We start from the raw sequence: 21,259 nt of genomic DNA on the forward strand, positions 1-21,259 counted from the left end.
AGATATACCTGTGTTCCTGCCATTCCCTTACCAGTACTGAGCAGGCTCCTGGGACCGTGTCCATGCATCGCCACTCCTGTTATCTGGAGGGTTGGCACCCAGTCTCAATATCAAAGCATCCTACTGAGCGAGGGCCTGGCCCCACTCAGAAGATACCTGCACTGAAACAATTTGTAGTCAGTGCCTCTGATATAAATGGCGCTCATGGGGCCACAACAGACCAACTTTATATAAAGAAAAGCAGATAAAAGCAAGAAGTCCCTGGGAAGGTTTCTGTTTTGTTTTGATAGTCTTTCTAGATAATTCAGGCTGCTTCCTAAGTGTAGCAGAATGCAAGATCAAAACTGCAATCTTCCTGCCCCAGCCTCTGAAGTACCTGGGTTTATAGGCATGTGCCGCCACTGCCAGCACCCCCTGAGGATCTTATATACCTGTCTCATTTTGTGTGTCAGGTTCCCCATCCTCAGCAAGGTCACACAGATAGTGTGGCAGTAACACAGTTCATGTCAATTCAATTTTTTGATTTATCAAAGCATTGTTTTTTTTCTTCATTAAGTTTCATGATGTCGAATACAGAAAGAAATCAAGAAGAGCCAGGTATGGGGGCACACACCTGTAATCCCAGCACTCGGGAGGTAGAGGCAAGCAGATCTTTCTAAATTCAAGGCCAGTTTGGCCTTTTCAGTGAGCTCCAGAATAGCCAGAACCGCATACAGAGAAATTCAGTTTTAAACAAAACAAAATGCCAAAAGAAGCTAAGACCTATTTGCACAGTCACTCTGATGCTAAACCTTGAGCTTCCCCATGTTCTCTAAGAGTCCATGACTCTATGTAGGTGTACAGCCCTGAGCATACAGGAGATGCTCGATGTGCTGGGCTCATAATAAGGATCATCACGAGTTTACCAACTGATTTCTACCATTTGGTGGGTTACAAATCCAAACCCTGAACTTTAGTCTTAATTCTACAACCCAGTCTCCTCCCAAACAGAAGGTCTGATGAGCTTAAGAACCTGGAGAGGTGCAACACTGTAGAAAACAGGTCCTGATGTGTAGTTTAGAGCAAAGGACTGGAGAGTAACCTTGGGTACTTAAGTCTCCCCTGCCTTTCCTCCAGGGGGCCCAGCTCCAGCCCTGAGTCCTAGGAAAGTAACTCAGCTCTACCCCCATCCTCTGCTGCACTCTGTTGCTGTGTGTTAGAAGTTTCCTGGGACTTCCTCGGGTCTGGAAAACACCCGCCGTTCTCCAACCTCCCATGCTGCTCGGGTCTCATTACATTAGATTGAAATTAGAAACGAGAAAGATAAGTGTGACAACTGTTAGTTCAGACTAAGAAAAGAGCCATTATCTTCCCGAGAACGAAAAAAAAGCACTATCTTTGGAGATGGCCTTCCCCTTTGGAACATTGGAGTGCTATCCAAGTGTCTGGCAGACTTGGAAGAAACACAGACACGCTCACTTCAAATTCTCTAAAGTTCACAATTAGGGGCATAATTTTGCCATCAAAATCCCATCCTTAATCCTGAAGAGAAGGCTCGGTAGTTAAGCATGCACCCTGCTCTTGCAGGAGACCCAGCATTCCCCAGCATCCACTTTAGGCAGCTCACAGCTGCCTGGCATTTCCAGCTGCAGGGGATTCCACTCCCTTTTCTAGCTCCTGAAGGCACCACCCACACGCAGCATACATTCTCAAGTTAAAAGATTCCCCAGGCCTGGAGGGATGGTTCAGTGAGCATGTATTTACTCTTCCAGGGAGCAGAGCTGCATTCTCAGCACCCATGTCAGATGACTCACGGCTGCCTGGAACTCCAGCTCCAGATGGGACTTCTCTGGCACAGACCGGAACGAATAACACATGATTTAAAATAAACCTTAAAAAAAAAAAAAATCCCACCCTGGAGCTGGAGAGATGGCTCGGTGACTAAGTGCACCGACTGCTCTTCCAGAGGACACAGGTAGTTCCCAGCACCAGATGTCTAGAGCTCCAGTCCCAGGTGTTCTGACACATCTCCTGGCCTGCCTGAACACCAGGCATGTACACGGTGCACAGACACTCTAGCAGGCAAAACACCCGTACACATAAAATAAAATTAAACTTAAGGGTAATTCTCCTCTGTGTTAGGATTAAATGTGTGTAAATCTCTTAAGAATCATGTTTGAGCCGGGCGGTGGTGGCGCACGCCTTTAATCCCAGCACTCGGGAGGCAGAGGCAGGCGGATCTCTGTGAGTTCGAGACCAGCCTGGTCTACAGAGCTAGTTCCAGGACAGGCTCCAAAGCCACAGAGAAACCCTGTCTCGAAAAACCAAAAAAAAAAAAGAATCATGTTTGATAAAACTTACTACAGAAGTTTTTTTTTTTTTTTCTTTCCCTAAAAACTCAACAAGGGCCAGGATGACTCAGTGGGTAAAGAGATTTAGCATTGTGCCTGACAACCAGGGTTCCATCCCTGGGACCCACAGGGTAGAACCAACTCCAAGTTGTCCTGGCCCCCTCACTCATGTTCTCACACACAAAAGCAATAAAAACTTTAAACAAGTGTGGTTGCTGGGTTTGGAGAGATAACTTAGCAATTTAGAGCACTGGCTGATCTTCCAAAGGACTGGAGTTCAATTCTCAGCACTCAGATGGCAACTCTCTGTCTTTGGCTCCAGTTCCAGGGGAGCTGGCATCTTCACACAGACATACATGCAGGCAAAACACCAAAGCACATAAAAATAAATAAATCCTTTTTAAAAATGTGGTAGTCTCTGGGTAGTGGTAGCCTTTAATCTCAGCACTTGGGAGGCAGAGGCAGGCAGATCTTTGTGAGTTCAAGGCCAACCTGATCTAGAGCCTGAGTTCCGGGACAGTCAGAAATCCTGTCTCAAAATAAACAAACAAACAAAAAGCATGACTGTCACGACACAATGGTAAAACCAAGTGAAAGACAGCTGGGAACTGGCTTCAAACTCCACACAGGTTCTCCATCCCAGTTCAAGTCACACACCCTCAACAATGGCTTCCCCGAGGCTCATACTACAGGCTGTTCAGCAAAGAGGAAGTGATCGCTTCCTTAGGACCTAGCAATTCTGGACCCTCAGTTTAAGTGCTCACTGTCCTCAAGCTTTCTCCAGTGAATATGGGTCTAGGAGAACAATGGGAAACATGAGCACACCTCAGTCTGACCAAGGTCAACGACCTAAATGGTAGTTCTCCCAGTACATAAACCTACTCAAAGATAGAATTTGGGAAAGGCAGCCAGGCGGTGGTGGTGCACGCCTTTAATCCCAGCACTCGGGTGGCAGAGGCAGGCGGATCTCTGGGAGTTCGAGGCCAGCCTGGTCTACAAGAGCTAGTTCCAGGCCAGGCTCCAAAGCTACAGAGAAACCGCCCCCCCCCCAAAATAATAATTTGGGAAAGGTGATTATGATGGTTTATATTATCAGTTTGACAGGATGAGAATCACTTGGAGACAAAGCTTTGGGCATATCTCTTAGTGGTTTTTCTAGACTGAGCATTGGTATTCCCCTCTGCTTCCTGGCTGTAAATGCAATCTGATGAGCTGCCTCAAGCTACTGCTGCCATGGTGTACAAAACTCTCAAACTGTGATCCGGAATAACACCTTCATTTGCCTGTGTCAGGTATTTTGTTGCAACAAGGTAAGTCACCAGTCCAATAATGCACAGAATTTTCTCCCCTAGGAAGACTTGGGCTTTAAACTGCTGACAATCCTAGCAAAGGGTGCCTAGACTCACTAATTTGTTTACCCTTCTTTTGGCCACTGCACAGGATGAACCTAAGTATCAGAAGGCTCCACAGCACTCCAGGAAACAAAACAGTGCTATCTGGTGGCCAAGGCTGGAGCGGCAGCCAGAGAACAGGCTGAGTCAATCTGGAAATGAGCTGTGGAGTCCTTATCCGAGTACTGCCACTGCCTTCCACTCCCACCCCTCTTCCTTCCGGCACTACTCCACTTGAATTGATGAAAAGTCCTACTCGTTTGCTTTTGCTCACTCAGTGGGTGGAATGGTGAGGGACATAGGTAGTAGTTAGAAACAGAGAGAACATGGAACAAGCAGAGTCTCAAAGCCAAGACGTCTCAGTTTTCCAAGGCATGGCAGTGACCAGACATTAGTACCCAGAACCTGCTTCCTGACTGGTGAGCAGTCACGGCACACAGCACTGTGTGTTCTGTCTCCATGGAGCAGGGGAATCTGAGCAGGAGGTATTTTACTCCTGAGTGGCCATTTCATGACCACTAGATTTTTAAAAAAATATTTATTCATTTATTTATTATGTATACAATGTTCTGTCTGTGTGTATGCCTGCAGACCAGAAGAGGGTGCTAGACCTCATTACAGATGGTTGTGAGCCACCATGTGGTTGCTGGGAATTGAACTCAGGACCTTTGGAAGAGCAAGCAATGCTCTTAACTGCTGAGCCATCTCTCTAGTCCCATGACCACTAGATTTTAAGACTTCTCTAAACGGCACCTCACACCAGGGTCACACACATAAATAATGGTTGGTTGACGACTATAGGTTGAACCCTAGGGACATATGCCCACCCTATTCAGAGATGAAGCACTCACCAACCTCACGGACAATGTTCTAAAGTCTCTGGAAACTACAGGAGGTTTTGGTCAAGGAAGTAGCGAGCCAGAACAAAATGTTCTTAAACCCATTCCCAAAGTTTACCTTTGCTAGGACTATGTTAGCCTTTGTAGTTTCTACATGCATGAAACACTTGTTCCTTCCACTCTTGAGGGTGATGATGCTAAGGTGAGAACAGTTCCAATTGGATCAAAAAAGCTGCAGGTTACCAGGATTTGTCTCCTGGGAGCTTAGGACAGACGCCTTGCAAGAGCTTTGACTGATTTGCAAACACCAGGCAAGTCTTAGCCACCTGGTACTACCCTCAACTCCACCTCTATGTGTCCCTAGTTGACCATGCTCACAGTCCTTGCCTAGAGAGCACTTACAGCCTGTTGCAGGCCCTCATCCCTTATCAACTTCAAAGTATAATAAATATACATGGTTATGATGCAGATTAAAATTAGATGCACTTGGGGGGCTGGAGAGATGGCTCAGAGGTTAAGAGCACTGGGCTGCTCTTCCAGAGGTCCTGAGTTCAATTCCCAGCAACCACATGGTGGCTCACAACCACCTGTAATGAGATCTGGCGCCCTCTTCTGGCGTGCGGGAATACATGGAGGCAGAATGTTGTATACATAATAAGTAAATCTTTAAAAAAAAAATTAGATGTACTTTTTCCAAGTCATATGTACAATGGCTTTCTGTTGTGCATGCTCACAGCAAAGCAAGGACAGTGGGACAGCACTGGCAGGGGCAACAACACTGCTCAACTTCTAGCATAAAGCTTTCCAGGAACTAACACATCGTTGGCCTATCTTACATTGGAAGGTGATGGAGGAAGGTCATTGGTTAAATAATAAAGAAACTGCTTGGCCCTCATAGGTTAGAACATAGGTGGGTGGAGTAAACAGAACAGAATGCTGGGAGGAAGAGGAAGTGAGCTTAGATGCCATAGCTCTGCTCTCTGAGGCAGATGCGATGAAGCTCCGACCCAGGATGGACTTAGGCTAGAATCTTCCCGGTAAGCGCACCTTGGGGTGTTACACACATGAATAGAAATGGGCCAAGCAGTGTTTAAATGAATACAGTTTGTGTGTTGTTATTTTGGGGCATAAGCTAGCCAGGTGGCCGGGAGCTGGGTGGTAGGAACGCAGCCCGCAGCTCCTACTACAGGAAGGCAAATGTTTAAGGTAACCCTGTGGTCTCTACTTGCCTGAAACAATCAAGCAAACTCACTATGCCATTCCTCTATCGCAAGGCAGGTTATCCCAAAAATTCAAAACACAATTGAACTTACCAGTTCACAGCCCTTTACCCTTTACCCCAGAACCCAAACTGGAGTGTTGGCTGGCTGGAGATGCCTCGTTTATACTGATTAAAATGTACAGAAACATTTTTATGTAATGTTTAAACATAAATTTTGTTTACATAGGTCTGCAGAGTGAAATATACCTTGCAAATTGATTATGCCTGGAAAATAGATTTACAACAATATTGCTTTATACCATTTTTGTTTAGAACTTTTTAGCAGCATTTTCTTTACAAGTTACATATGAAGCCTCTCAGGCAAAGATGAGAGACTTGAGCCACATGCAAAGGACCAAGGGAGAAGCCATAAACTCCGGAGTTTCAGTCACTGTTGAGGAAGGACACTCCAAATGGAGCTCACAAGCACAGCGTCTTCACCGCTCTTCCCAAGTTCTTTATAAGCAGTATTCCCGATTCAGGATTTCTGTAGCATCATGGCAGGAGGAAACCTGGGCCTCACTCATGTGTGCTGGGCAAGTGCCAGAGCTTCATCCCCAGCTCAACAGAACGTTTTAATATAGGCTGATGGTAGCACACAGACTAATATATGTCAGTTTGTTACTGAATGACCAGCTATGGCTTAATGCTTACTGATCATTTCAAATGCCTGCTGTCCGATTCACCTCCTATTACGAGTATATAGGAATCTATTCCAGTTACATGGAACACCCCAGGCACAACTGGGCCCAAAAAAACAACCATAGGCGCTAAATCTCACCATGCCTGCTCCAAGACATAAGCAGGTCTTACAGGACTACCAAATATCCGTCCAGATGTAAGTGCAAGAGGACATGTAGAAATCCACAACAAAGGCCGCAGGGCTGGAGATGGTTCACAGTGCTTGTTGCAGAAGCCTGGCAGCCCGCCTTGGTCCCTGGGACACAGGTAAAGATAGGAGAACTGACTCCATAAGACATCAGGAGTACAGCCCTGCTGAGAGAAGCCCAACTTCAACCACTGCCAAGGAAGCATCTACTGTCCTCCAGCTAATCGATTACACACCGACACCCAAAGTCATGCCTCACTGTTTTGGCTTCTGGAGGCAGTCTTACTAACCCAGGATGGCTTCAAACTCCCAATCCTCCTGACTCGGCATCCTAGGTGCTGAGATTACAAGTGTGTGCCACTACACCAAGCTTACAACACTGCTTTTAACGGTGGGCAAACTAGGAGCATCTTCGTCACTTCTACCAATCAGATCAGAAGATCTCTCTCTCTCCTGACAGAATGAAGCAGGTTTGTATTACTGTCCACCACTGAAGTGGCACTTCACTCTCCTGAGTTCCAAGTGAGCCTCTTGACAGCGAGGTCAAATTATGCTTTCTCTAGCTACAGCTTTATAGAAAACAGACTCTTTATGCTCCACAAGAGGCCTTCTGGTAACAGTCACTCAAGTGACGTGGAGTGTTCTGTCCCAGCCTTTGCTGCAGAGTTCTCCAATCTCGCTATTTGTCCCCCTCCTGACTAAGGCTCTAACTCCAGTCCTCTTCTCTAAGTCCAAGGACTGCAGGGCCACTAAGATGGAAACTCATGTGTCAGCTGCCATTTTAATCTTATATCCAATGTTCCTCTAAAGCAGTGGTTTTCACCCTTTCTAGTGCTGTGACCCTCATGTTGTAGTGACCCCCAGTCAAAAAATTACCTTCTTTGCTACTTAAAACTGTAATCTTGGTATTGTTAAGAGTTGTAATGTAAACACTTTTGGAGATAAGAGTTGCCAAAGGGGTCTTGACCCACAGGTTGAGAACCCCTGCTAAGGTATCACCAAGCTTCAAAGCTAACACATAATGAAATGTATTTTTTAATAACGCTTTAGTTTGTAGTCAGGACAACAGATGGCCTAAGTTGGAAGCTGAATGGCTCTAACATCTGCAATGTTAGATACTGTACAAGATAGCATAGATAAATACACCTGAAGAAATCCTAGGTGTCATTTGATTTTGACTCATAGTATGATTTTGTGCAGTTCACACTTCTGTTGTGGTATCAATTTGACACATTGAAAAAAAGAAAAGAGAAAAAAAACATGATTCCCACTGTGGGAGGAGACTGTTCAAATCTCCCATCAACGAAGTAGCAGCTATCTCAGAGATTGTGCACAAGAAAAGCTGGTGAGGGGTGCAGAGAGAGTTCATGTGGCAGAGTGACTGCCTGGCATACACAAGGCCCTCAGTTTGATCTCTGGCATCACATAAACTAGGCATAGTGGTGCACACCAACAATCCCAGAATTCAGGGGTAGAGGCCTGACAACAGTAAGTTCAATGTCATCCTCGATTATATAACTAGCCTGGGTCACATGACTCTTACCTCCAATGAGCAAACCAAACAACTGTTAAGACCTGGAGGGAAGAGGCTCATACTAGGGCTGAAAGGCCATCAAGGCAGACTTGTTTTAACAGCAGTTCTTTATTGGTAGTGCAGGATATGAGATCAGGGGTCTTGCTTATACTAGGCAAGCGCTCTACCACCGAGCTGTACCCCTGGCCTCCATAGTGTCTTCAAAGCTTACGTTCATCCCCGGACAAGAGACGCCACAGCAACTAACTGCAGGACACTGCAGACCACTAGGAATTATTCTTAAACAGATTAAATCGTCTGGATTGCATAAAGGGGATAGTACATTTAAATCTCTGCTCCATCACAAACTTTCTTGATGTTTTATAAAGATCTACTAGCTCTACCCACCATCAGGCTTATGGCTATCAACAGTGAGGAAAGCAAGTTCTCCTGCGACAACTCAGGAGAAGTGAGCTCGAGCCTGCTGTTCTGCTCACCAGGAACCCTGTCCCTCTGCAGAATGGAGGAATACCGCTATGGGCATGGTTGCCTGCAGCCAGTGAAGATGGACGGAACTACAGAATTGGGAGAGGAAGCCCAGGCAGGCAGGACTGTTAGTCCCAAGTTTCCCTTCAACTGATACAATAAAACCAACCCTCTAAGATGATGAATCCCAGGATCTTAACTCTCAACCAAATTTCCCTGACAAGTTAAATGATAAAAAAACATTTCATAAGGACTTATTTCAAGTCTGGAGTGATGTGGGAACAACTCCAACATTCTGAGAGCTTATTTATAAAAATCATGGCTTGAAGGATTGGCTCTGGTCTTTAAAGACAGGGGTTCTTTATTAGTGGAGCATGAAGGCAAGGGCCTACCTAAAGAATCAGGCTACAAAGACAGTTTCTGCAAGTTTGAAGGAAAACACACTCCTATTGTAGCCTGCCTGGGGAGAACCACAAGCAAGCAACCCCTTCTGGTTCTGTAGGACCACAAGGTAGAGGGGCAGAAGAAGCTGCAGTCTAGTTTTACAATAGGACCAAGGATTTATTATTCCACAATATAAACTGCAACATTTGATACAATCTAAAAAAAAAAAAAAGGGGGGGGGGAATGGGCAGGGACAAAGCCAGAATACAGCCGTGGCGATTACTTACAGCGCAGTCTCCTTCTACATCACTAGGTCATCAGTGACACTAGAAACTAGACATTGCGTTCTGTACATTATTAACCAAATGCTAAAGCACCAACACACTGTTGAGAAGTTTGTTTTGTTTTAATTCCAGCCACTGAAACCAACATAGAAGTTATTGCTCAGATAAATAAACCTAACCTACCAGAAAGAAAAAGAAGTAGAGAAAGAAAAGAACAAAAACCCCAAAGTGAAAAACTTAAAAAGCCCCCAATGTGGAACAGAGTAAGGAGAACAGTCGCTCAGTGAGGGTTACTGGAATTCTGGTGCCCATGCTGGGCCCTGAAACTGAGTTGAACTCTTAAGCCGGTATATCCCAGGCAAAAGTATAATGTTAATGCTGTACACAAAAGGTGCAAACTCCAACACCTTCGAAATCGGCAACCCCTGCAAAAACAGTCAGCAGTTTAATTCGACAACCACAAACAGCTCTTAAGGAAAAAAATACAAAAAGTGTCAAAAATTTTTTTAGTTGTTTTTTTTTTCTTTTTTTCAAAGAGTTCTGGAAAAATGATCCCGCAAGGAATAGAAATAGCACCGTGTACAGGCTGGTTTGACCCCAGTCCTGTAGCTTTGCTGAGATTGAGGAAATCTTCTTTGTTGGAGTCCTGAATTATATGAAGTGTGTTTTGTTTTTACTTTCGGCTTGGTGCGTCCTTTGCAGTGCAGCGCACACAGATGTAGTCTTCCTTCTCTGCCATCTCTGGAGAGACACCAACACAGACCTGATGAAACCACTGATTGCAGCTGCCATCACACTGGACCCAGTCCACCTGGTTACAAAGAGCAGGAAGATGGGGTGTTCAGAGGAAAAAAAATGCCATTCAAAATTGGGCAGGCCAGCCTCAAGATATTCAGGCCGTGTGCCACTAATGGCCACTGTCTCAGCACTGGGGCCTCTGGCACAACAGCTAACCACAGGAGTCTAGCTGTCCCACCGCCAAAGCAACCGAGGCAGAGTCACTCTTCAAGTTGTGCCTGCTTTGGGGCAGACAGCGCTGCCCTGGGACCGTAAGCACAAGGGCACTCCATCAGCATCCCTCCCACCTTCCGGGCGCCGGGTGGCGAAAGCTGGAGGAGCAAGAGAAGGAAAAAAGGGAAGAACCAGAGTTTCTTCAAGAAAAGGGAGGAGACCCAGGACCGATGGTTAAAAGCAGAGATATCAGTAGGGGAGCTGAGCAACCCATTCAGATCAGCTCAAGGCAGACAAGCAGAGGAGAGAGCCCCGAGGAGATGAGGTCTAGCTTACAGGGTTTCTGAGTTAAGGGGAAGCGTCCTCTATGGCCCAAACCTCACTGACCTCATCGCCTTCTGGCTGCAGGCAGTTCAGAGCGGGACAGACGGCATCTTCGTCCTCAGAGTCCTCCTGCTCCGAGTAGGACGCGTCTGAGGGCAGGGAGTGCGCTTCAGCATTACGGACTAAGTCATAGCTACGCTCTCTTTCTAATCTGAAATTGTTCATGTCCTTGGGGTGACTCAATTTTATTTTCTTCTTTTGGGGTGTCCGCATTTTTTTAATCCGATCCCACCGTTCACTGGGAAGGCCTTCTCTTTCAGGGCGCCTCTTCAGTTTTCTCTCCAGACTGTTGATTCCATCTCGCTTTCCTCGAAAGCAATCATTCTGGGTGGGAGATGGCAAATTCAACTTTAGCCTTCAGTCTGCCCATTACTAAAACTGATGCAACAAAAGAAAACATGCAAACGAGAAACCAAATGATCCCTCAGTGTGTTCCATCCTAACCACTACTACCATCTTCCCACTCCTAGTCCTCAAGAGTAACAGCTTAACTACCAGGATCCTTCCCCGCTGTTTGTGATCTGGGGGAGCACTGGGGAAGGGTGTTAATGATTAATGACATGACTGACCTTCAGAGTAGCCCACTAGCACCGGAAGAGCAAAGATATACATAGACCCTTCTTCTCACCTTAAGTGAGTGACTGGCTATTCTATCAAGTGTTTGTGAAGGACATTCACTCCAGCCCTTTCAGCAGTAAAATGATGAACTGCTCTGTAATCAGTCTTCCGGGTACCTCTCACAAGGGTCTTTTTGATTGAGGTTTCAGACAGCCTAGTTCATATTTTTATCCTGATTATATTCTCAGGGCCTTTTTGTGTGACAGGGCTTACAGAGATACGAGGAGCAGTAGTTCCTTAACAGAGGACATTACAGGGGCTGAGGAGATGTTGCAGCAGTTAATGTTCCTGCCATGAAAGCAAGAGGACCAGAGGGAGCCCCCAAATCCATGTCAATATTCAACGGCTGTGGTGGCTTGTCTATGGTTTCAGCCATGGAAGCTGGCTAACAAGATTAGCCTATCTGCAAGCTCTTTGTCCAATTAAACAATCCTATCTCAATGAATCAGGCAAAGAGCAATCAAAGATTCTAGACATCAACTTCAGGATCCACGTGCACAAGCATACATATACATATGCACACAAAAACGTGTACACATAAGCATACATCATACAAAAATACACATGAAAGGGATGGGGGATTGCGGGGGAATAGGACATTACACAGTGTCTTTCAGTATCAAGGATAAATAAGCACCCTCAGCCTCTACATCCTGGTTTGGAGGAGTGGAGAAAGCATTTGTTATCTAGCATCTTTAAAATCTTTACTAACAAAGGCCATTTCAACTACTAATTCCATCTTGATTGCATTGCTTTTATAGTGCAAAATAATCTACTTCTCACTGTTACCTCAACAGAGTGATGAGAATAGGTCCCTAAAAAGAAAGAAAGAAAAAGCCCAGACATAAAAGAATCTAAGCCATGACTGCTGCAAATGGTTTCAGTGTCTGTTCCATAGAGTTGTGAGGTACAGTTTGCAAGCTCTTGTGGCTCAATGACAGAGCCATCTCTTTTACCCAGTCAGAGGGAAGCGGCACTAGGTGCAAATGCTGCAGATGTGCTTCCCAGCACCTGCCACTCACCTTTTCACTACTGGCTCTAACTGGTGAGCTTCGGTCTGTTTGTTGAGCAGAGCTTGACTTTGTAAGTAAAGTCTGATAAAGCTCCTGAATTTCAGGAAGGGATACCTGGAGCAACTGGGCTTCCATCAATAATTCATTCACTTCTGGACTCACACCTGTTGAAGACCCAATCAGAACGGAAACAGAGAAATTTAGTACATGAACATGTAAGCGTGATGGACATACAAGACTGTCCCCATTCAGTTTGTTAGGTTTATATAATGTGTCTAAACCATATGTGGTACTTTGAATGTAACTGGCCCCCATAAGCTCATAAGGAGCAGTACTAGGAGAAGTGGCTTGTTGGAGTTAAGTATGGCCTTGTTGGAGGAACTGTGTCACTGTAGGGACAAACTTTGAGGTCTCACATGTACTCAAGCCACGCCAGTGTCTCAGTTCACTTCCTCCTGCCTGTAGTTAAGATGTAGTAGGATTCTCAGTTCCTTCTCCAGCACCATGTCTGCCTGGACATCACCATATCACGCCATGCTCTTAATAGACTAAACCTCTGAATTGTAAGCCATCCCAATTAAATGTTTTTCCTTTTAAGAGTTGCTGTGGTCAAGGTATATCTCTTCACAGCAATAAAATTTCTAAGACATCACAATACAACAAAGAGAGGCTAATGTAGATTCCATAAGACTTTGGTTCAAGGGCAAATACCCACACTTCATCAGAATTCACTCTTCACCTACTGCTAACACAAGAGATCACTTCTTCCACCATGACATATCTCACTGTCACAAAAACTACTGGCCTGCCATGCGGTGGTGGCACCTGCCTTTAATCCCAGCACTCAGGAGACAGAGACAGGCAGATCTCGGTGAGTTCCAGGACTGCCAATTCTACAGAGCGAGTTCCCAGGACAGTTAGAACTACACAGTGAAACCCTGTCTCAAAAAAACATACTGATAAGGATGACTACGCATGTTGACAACCCCAGCACTTCAGAATTGGAAGTAGGAGGATCAAGAGTTCAAGCTCATCCTCACCTACATAGGGAGTCTGTGGCCAACTTAGGTTAATGAAACTGCCATCTCAAACACACACACACACACACACACACGAAGAAGAAGAAGGAAGGAGGAGGAGGAGAAGGAAAAGAGGAGGAAGGAGAGAAAAGGGGGAGGAAAAAGCCAGGTGTGATAGCACACATCTGTAATCTCAGAACTTGGCAGGCAGAATCTGGACCATGAGTTCAAGATCATTGTCTGGGGTTGGAAAGATGGCTCAGACTGCACTTCCAGGGAACCTGGATTAACTTCCCAGCACTCACATGGTAGCTCACAAATGTCTGTAATCACAGTCCCAGGTATCTGATGACCTCTATAAGCAAGGCATGCACATGGTACAGAGATATAGGCAGGCAAAACACCCACACACGTTAAAAAAAAAGGGGGGGGGTGTCTTTTTCTACTAAACACTGAATTTGAGGCCACCCTTAGCTAAACAAGACCTTGCCTGAAGTAGGGGAAAAGAGAAAGGAGGTAGGTTTCAAATACGGGTTACCTCTATTATCCTCTGAAAGTCTAAAACAAGTCCATGGTGCTTGGTATAGGATTAACTCTTATTCCTCAAAGAAATATAGGATGCATTCCTGTATCCTTTGCATTTAAAAATCTTCAAACATGATCCACCACTTCATTATTTAGAAAATGCAAAGTAATAAAGGTATTTGGTTTTTTGTTTATTTGTTTTTGAAACAGAGCCTTGCTATGTAGCCCAGAAGGCCCTGAATTCTTAATTCTCCTGCCTCAGCCTCCTGAATGTGGGTATTATACATATGCAACATCATACCTAACAAGGATACAGAGTTCTATAGGATACTAGATTATCTACTACAAAACCCTGGGAATAGTATAAAATAAAATACAAACCATGGAGGGGGACACAACTCTGTCCAGCAGAGAAGGGAGAATGCAAATATGAGCTTCTGTTGTCCCAGTCATCGGGCAAGGAAAAGGATGCTGTACCAGGAGGTTGAGACACCTAATAGAAGAGAAACACCTTATTACAAGGCTTTTGCAAATTAAAAAACACTGACCAGTTCAATGAAAGGAGCTTCTAGAATAATTTCAGCAACTCTCCTCTGGCATCCAAAAACAGGCCAAACCAACCCTCCCAGAAACAAAGCCATTCAATTCAGCTTCCCAATTTTTATTCTGACTGATCACAGAGAGGTGAAAACATTGGGGAAAGAAACCATTTTCTCTTGACAGAACAGATCACACCACCTTTCAAATGTTTATGTAACTCTTTTTGCTCAAAGGGCATGCAACAGAGAGACGTGGTGGCATACACCCATAATCCCAGCACTTGGGAGGTAACAGCAGGAGGATCAGAAGTTTGAGAACATCCATGGCTCTATGAAACCCTGTCTCAAAAAGACAAGCAATAATTGTGTCCTTTCCCTTAATAAAGTTAAATTCTCAGTACAGCCTTGGAAACACAAGTGATTCTGTTGTTGGCTATCAAACAGCAACAAATATTTAATCACTTGCAGAAACAAAGACAGGCCATTTTCAGTCCTTACCTGTGCTCTGCTAAGCACTCAACTCCTGCATCTGAGATCAACCGAGCACAAGAATTATGACTCTCTCCTCTTTCCCTCTCCTTTATGGTGCTTGGGGGTCAAGCCCCAGGCAAACACATCAGGCTATATCTAGTCTTAAGCAGTTTAGAGAGATGGGAGTGCCTCTACATTGTCCAACCTGGTTTAAAACTCCTGTGCTCAAGTAATTCTACATGCCTCAGCCTTCTGAATAGCAAAGGATACAGTTGAGTGCTGCTGTGTTCACTTTGTAAATATCTTTGTTACAGAAATATATTGTGACAGGGGGCCAGAAAAATGACTCAGCAGGTGAGGTACTTGCCACTATGACAAATGACCTAAGTTCAAAGACAAGGGCTCACAGGGTGAGAGGAGAGAATGATTCCTGTGTGTGAGCATACAAACACATGTAATTATAAGAGCAATTTTAAAGGGGCTGTAGAATTGGCTCAGCAGTCAAGATCACTTGTTCTTGCAGAGGACCTAGATTCAATTTCCAACACTCACATAGTGTAACTTCAATTTCAGGGGATCCAGTGCCCTCTTCAAACCTCTGCTGGTGCCGGGCGGTGGTGGCGCACGCCTTTAATCCCAGCACTCGGGAGGCAGAGGCAGGCGGATCTCTGGGAGTTCGAGGCCAGCCTGGGCTACAAAGGGAGTTCCAGGACAGGCTCCAAAGCTACAGAGAAACCCTGTCTCGAGAAAAAAAAAAAAACCTCTGCTGGTACCAGGCACACACATAGTATACACACACATGCAGGTAAAACACACATACACATAAATAACAAATCTAAAAACAAAACAACCTTTTTATTTTTTTGTTTTGTTTTCCAAGACAGGGTTTCTCTGTAGCTTTGGAGCCTGTCCTGGAACTAGCTCTTGTAGACCACGCTGGCCTCAAACTCACAGAGATCCACCTGCCTTTGCCTCCCAAGTGCTGCGAATAAAGGTGTGCACCACCATCACTCAGCTCAACCTTTTTAAATGTAAAGATTGACTATTGCCATTCTAGCTGCACTTTCCTTTATCTTCACACTCTTTTCCTGCAACCCACCTACAGGAGACAACAAGAAACTGACCACCACTGCAATGATGGCCTGAAGAATCTACCTTTTAATAAAATCATCAATAGGAACTTTGGGAGAGAGCTCAGTTTGTAAAGTGTTTGTCCTAAGCATGAAAACGAGTTTCTCTCCAGCACCCATACTAAAGCAAGCAAACAGACAAAACAATACGCTAAGCACGGCAGCATGAACTAGTCATCAATCCCAGGACCACGGAGTAAGTAGGGGGACAAGCAGATCCTTGTAGCCCACTGGCTGGGCAAGCTAGCTTAACTGGTGAGTCTTTGTCTAGTGAGAAACCTTATCTCAAAAAAAAAAAAAAAAAAAAAAAACAAGATAGACAGCTCCTAAGGAACTTGCCCAGGGGTGTACACACACAAATAAAAAGGACAAATGCATCTGAAGCCTTGAAATACTATTCTTCCTTAAAGGCTAAAAGGACAAAGCAAGTGGTGGTTTCTCTTTTTGCACACTGACTTATATGAAATTTCAATCAAGCAAAATTTTAAAATAAAACTATATGCATAAATCAAACAGGCATACAGGTTAACAGAATAAAGCAGAAAAATTATTTATATATAAAATAGGTGAACATGTGTACAACAGAAACAAAATGTCTAAGAAAGACTCCTGACAGTGGAGATACAGCTCGTTTGCTCAAGTGTTTGCGCTAGTTTCAATCCCCAGAACCAAATAGTCTCACATACCTATAACCTCAGCACTCAGGAAATAAGAAGCAGGAGGATGGAAGTTTAGCATCATCCCCAGACACAGTAACTTCACGACCAGTCTGGGTTAAGGGAGATCTCATCTCAAAAACAGAAAGCAGGGCCAGATGACCAGAGATCTCAGAACCCGTATAAAGACAGAACCATTCCATAAAAAAACAGAGGCAGGCGGATCTCTGTGAGTTCGAGATCAGACTGGTCTACAAGAGCTAGTTCCAGGACAGGCTCCAAAACCACAGAGAAACCCTGTCTCGAAAAACCAAAAAAGCCCAGCCTTTTGACATTCATACTCAGGCCCTTAAATCATGCATGTGCACAAGCACACACAATGATAATTAATGACAATTTTAAAGGCAAACAAACAAAAACTCCTGACAATTATGGATAGAGAAAACTAAAATGACAGAGCAGAGGTAAATGACCCTAACAGGGAAGTGCCATATTGCTAGTGACAGGAAGAGGGATGGTCTCAGATGTCAACACCCCACAAAACCCATGCTCACCTTGTTTGTCTCTGGTGCCTGTCCTGCTGAGGCCTGCCATCTGCTAAACAACAGTCCAGAGCCCACTTGGTCTTGCACAAGTTTTAGATTCCCTGAAGAAAGCAGTTGCTGGGCTCTATGCTGCCAGTTCACGGTTCTTTCAATCATGTAGCGAAGTGCATCCCCCTCAGGAAGACGAACTCGAATACGCTGCAGGGAGGCCAGCAGGGGCAGAATTTTCTCTAATGGAGGCTTCTCTGACCTCCGACAATGAGGACAAAGCCAGATTCGGGGGCTTTGTGAAATACTAGGTACTGCCACACAACTAGTGTGGAAAGCATCCCGGCAGAGTTCACACTGGATCATGGGAATAGCTGGAGTCTTCTGACACAGGCAGACTTTCATCTCTACATCTTGGACAGGTGACAGCAATTTCCCTTCATTGGCAAATCTGAGAGACTGCAAAGCTTCCATCTCTCTTAGGCGAGCTTCCCCAAGAGTTGCCATCTGAAAAGGAGTTAGCCATCAAGGATATGGTCACAGAGAACTATCTTCTACAACTCTAAGTTCATTAGATGCACTCCAAAGTAGATTATCTGTACTCAAATCCAGAACAAGCTCTGTCTCAAGCTAAGCCACATTCCACTGCCAACATCTGCAAACACTACAAATGAGAGGCGCCTTGCACACAGTATCAACAATCACCTAACCTATATCACATCTTACAAGTCTGACTCGTATATTTATGGCCTGAATATTTACTTCTATGAAAAGACTGGTGCTGATATTTTCTGAATGCCCATTTCTGACCTTCTCTACTAGGTTTCATTCCCTTAGATTGGGTGGCCTTCTAGGAAGGTACATGACTGAAAAGTCTACAGCCAGGTGTGGTAGCTCAAGAATGAAAGCATGGCACTCGGGAGACTTGAGTTTGAGTCTAGCATGAGCTTCAATTCAGCCTGAACTACAATGGGGCTAGGCACGTGTGTGCGTGCGTATGTGGGGGTGCTCAAGCAATCACCACACAGTCTATGTCTAGTTTTGTTCACTAAGTTATTTACATGTAATGAGCACATTAAAATAGGATATGAAATTAGGCCCTAACAAAAACCTTAAATAGAAAACCATTGAGTGGCACATGCCTGTGATCTGCCTCTGGGGAGGCAGAGACAGGCAGATCTCTGTGAGTTAGAGACCACACTGGTCTACAAAGTAGGACAGCCAGAGCTTTTACATGGAGAAATCAGAGAAGTCAGATCAATCTTGACTCATCAGAAGAGACGCCTGAGTCATAAGGACAGAACAAATTCCCCATTACTTCTTTTCAGATTGGGGAAGTGGATAAATGAATGAAGAATATTTTTTTAATGGTGGGGATGGATATAGAAGTAAGTCAAATAACAAAGGTTTGGTATATTAAGATAACATAGCCAGGTAGTGGTGCACACCTTTAATCCCAGCATCTGGGAGGCAGAGGCAAGTGGATCTCTGTGAGTTCAAAGCCAGCCTGCTCTAGAAGAGCTAGTTCCAGGACAGGCTTTAAAGCCACAGAGAAACTCTGTCTCGAAAACAAAATAAAATAAATAAATAATATGTATTATATATATAATATATATTTTTGTGGAATGTACGTTCATATAAATAGATATGTGTATATGTATGGTATGGGGTAAAAACGTTCCCTCCTACAGCATAGCAATGGTAAACAAATTTTTCAGAACCTTACCATAGCCATACACTATGCACACAAAGGAATTCTTAAACAAGGAGCTCATGAATTAGATAGGTCTATTAGAATCTATGAGATTTATTGCCATGAGAAGTTGAAATAGGCATTTGTGTATTTCAAGGAAAAAACTATCATTTTCAATGAAGTCTTCATAAAATGAACCATAGATAAAGTAGCTACCTTGAAAACATCAGAATGGGAAAAACAAAACTTTCCTAAGACTTGACTATCTTTAAGAAAAGACTCCAGGTGTCAAAATTCACAGATTTTGTCAATTTATGTGTCAATCCCAAGAGGTCAGATAGCTACAACAGAAAAGGTGCTGTGGCCCAAGGATGAGTCAAGTTCCACAGTCACACACTGTGTAGCAATGCTTTGCTCAGCATGGTCAGCATATACAGTGATCCTGGTAAGACTGTACAGTCTACTGCCACTGCAGTCACATTAGTTGGTATCAGTTGGTATGATGCACAATGACTAAACTGACCAACAATGCATCCCCCAGAATTAATCTCATTGTTAAGTGACACAATGAGGGTATTCTTAATGAATCTAAGTTTGGCAAGGACCTTGACCCACTGAGCAATCTCACCAGTCAAGCAATGCTCTGTGTCGTTAGAGCATCCAACTCTCACAGCTATACCCCTTTTCATCATGACATCATGCTCACTAAGCATTACCTAGACACAATCTCACTTTATTGGTGCTATCCTGAATCAACAATGCTTACAAAGTATGAGTAAGACTCAATTATCCAGTATATATATTCACGTTTGAGATAGGGTCTCACTATATAACTAACTGGCCTGAAACTCAGATCCACCTGCCCCTGACTCCTGAGTCCCACCCCACCAAGGACTGGTATACTTTTAAAGTGCTTCCTATAACAAGTTAACTTGTTTCACCTTTCTGGCAGCCTTGATCTCCTAACTACTATTTCTAGATAATACCCATATGTGTGCTCAATATTTAAGACTCAGATTGAGGAAGTGAGGGCGATCTGGCTGAGACATCTGTCACCCCATTGATCGTCAGGGTTGATTCTGCTGATCTGGTTGGCTAGGCAGGTGTCCCCTTCTTCCCTCACCATTCTATGTGCATCCCTCCCAAAGCTGTGCGCTTGGTAGATGAGGATGACCTTCCCCAATAGAGGATAGACAAGGGTAGACAAGTAGCTGCACTCCCCATTAGAACCTCCAAACAAGCTCTCAAGGTCAAGACTCAGACTAAAAGAGGCTTGGTGACACATTCCTTTAATCCCAGTACTCATGAGGCAGAGGCAGGAAGAACTCTTTAAATGTGAGGTCAGCCTGGTATATATACTGAATTTCAAGGCAACCAGGGAGAACCCATCTCAAACAAAGACTCAGATTGGGTGGCCTACTCCAAATTTTATGCACCTCTGGGGATGTTTAATATTTTATTATTTTACAGAATTCAGGAACCCATTAATGCCAGGCAAGCATTTTACCACTGAAACAGTGTTTTTGTTTTCCAAGACAGGGTTTCTCTGTGTAGCCCTGGCTGTCCTGTAACTCACTCTGTAGAGGCTGAGATTAAAGGTATATGCCACCACAGCCTGGCCATAACAGCTATCTTTAAACTTGATAATTTTAAAAGAGGTTTTGGCAAAGTCAAGCACTTTTCAAGTTATCCCACTAAACGTGCTAATATTCCACATAGTACCTGAAAGGTTAATAAGTGATCCTCCCTAAAAACAAACCAGAAAAAGACATTCTACTACGTACAGCTGAAGCAGTCTCTTTGCTTTCAGTTAAGGCCCTCTCCAGGTCACTCAGACTCTCTAATTTGGTGCTTTTCTTCTTCCCAGTTGGTAAAGGCTCCTTCAATTTTCTCTGTTTCCTTTTCAACCCCAAAAGGCCAATATCACAACGAGGACAAAGCACCTAATGTGAGAGAAAACACAACCATTGTTCAAACAAATTTCAGATTAGGTAAGTTAACAGACTTTAAACAGTAGGCTATATGAACATTTTTTATTATCTATCATTTTCTTTGAAACGTGCTGCCTAAGTCTGAAAACTCTACTCATGTGGCACATATGTGCATGTGTGTACACACACAAAGAAATGATTAAAGAAAAAAAGGTGGAAGAAGCATGCCTGAAAAAAAAACCAGAACTTTGTTACAGACTTAATTAAGTAAAAGTGATATGTGCTAACAGATTACAATGATAAAGCATAAAAATCAGCTTACAAGAAATATAAAAAAATACAGCTTAACCACTTTTTATGAAAAGCTGGTGAGGTCATTTTTGTTTGTTTGTTTTTCAAGACAGGGTTTCTCTGTAGCTTTGGAGCCTGTCCTGGAACTTGCTCTGAAGATCAGGCTGGCCGCCTCGAACTCAAGAGAT

At 44.1% G+C, this 21,259-nt stretch overlaps 1 protein-coding gene across 2 annotated transcripts in view; it reads right to left on the reverse strand.

Moving 5' to 3' along the window:
- Positions 1 to 7,241: 7,241 nt before the first annotated feature.
- Kdm5b (lysine demethylase 5B) overlaps positions 7,242 to 21,259 on the reverse strand; it is a 70,414-nt gene continuing 56,396 nt past the window's right edge. The window contains exons 22-27 of one of the 2 annotated variants that reach the window (XM_057769451.1): positions 20,634 to 20,792; positions 17,178 to 17,663; positions 14,209 to 14,320; positions 12,293 to 12,447; positions 10,656 to 10,976; positions 7,242 to 10,128 (exon numbers count right to left, since the gene is read on the reverse strand). In XM_057769451.1, coding sequence (XP_057625434.1) covers positions 9,991 to 10,128; positions 10,656 to 10,976; positions 12,293 to 12,447; positions 14,209 to 14,320; positions 17,178 to 17,663; positions 20,634 to 20,792 — 1,371 coding nt within the window. In that variant the 3' untranslated portion in view covers positions 7,242 to 9,990. Of the gene's footprint in view, positions 10,427 to 10,655; positions 10,977 to 12,292; positions 12,448 to 14,208; positions 14,321 to 17,177; positions 17,664 to 20,633; positions 20,793 to 21,259 lie in introns of both variants that reach the window. The other variant, XM_057769452.1, reaches the window with a different exon arrangement.

This window comes from Chionomys nivalis, chromosome 5 (genome assembly GCF_950005125.1).
Source record: "Chionomys nivalis chromosome 5, mChiNiv1.1, whole genome shotgun sequence".
Classification (NCBI taxonomy): Eukaryota; Metazoa; Chordata; class Mammalia; order Rodentia; family Cricetidae; genus Chionomys; species Chionomys nivalis.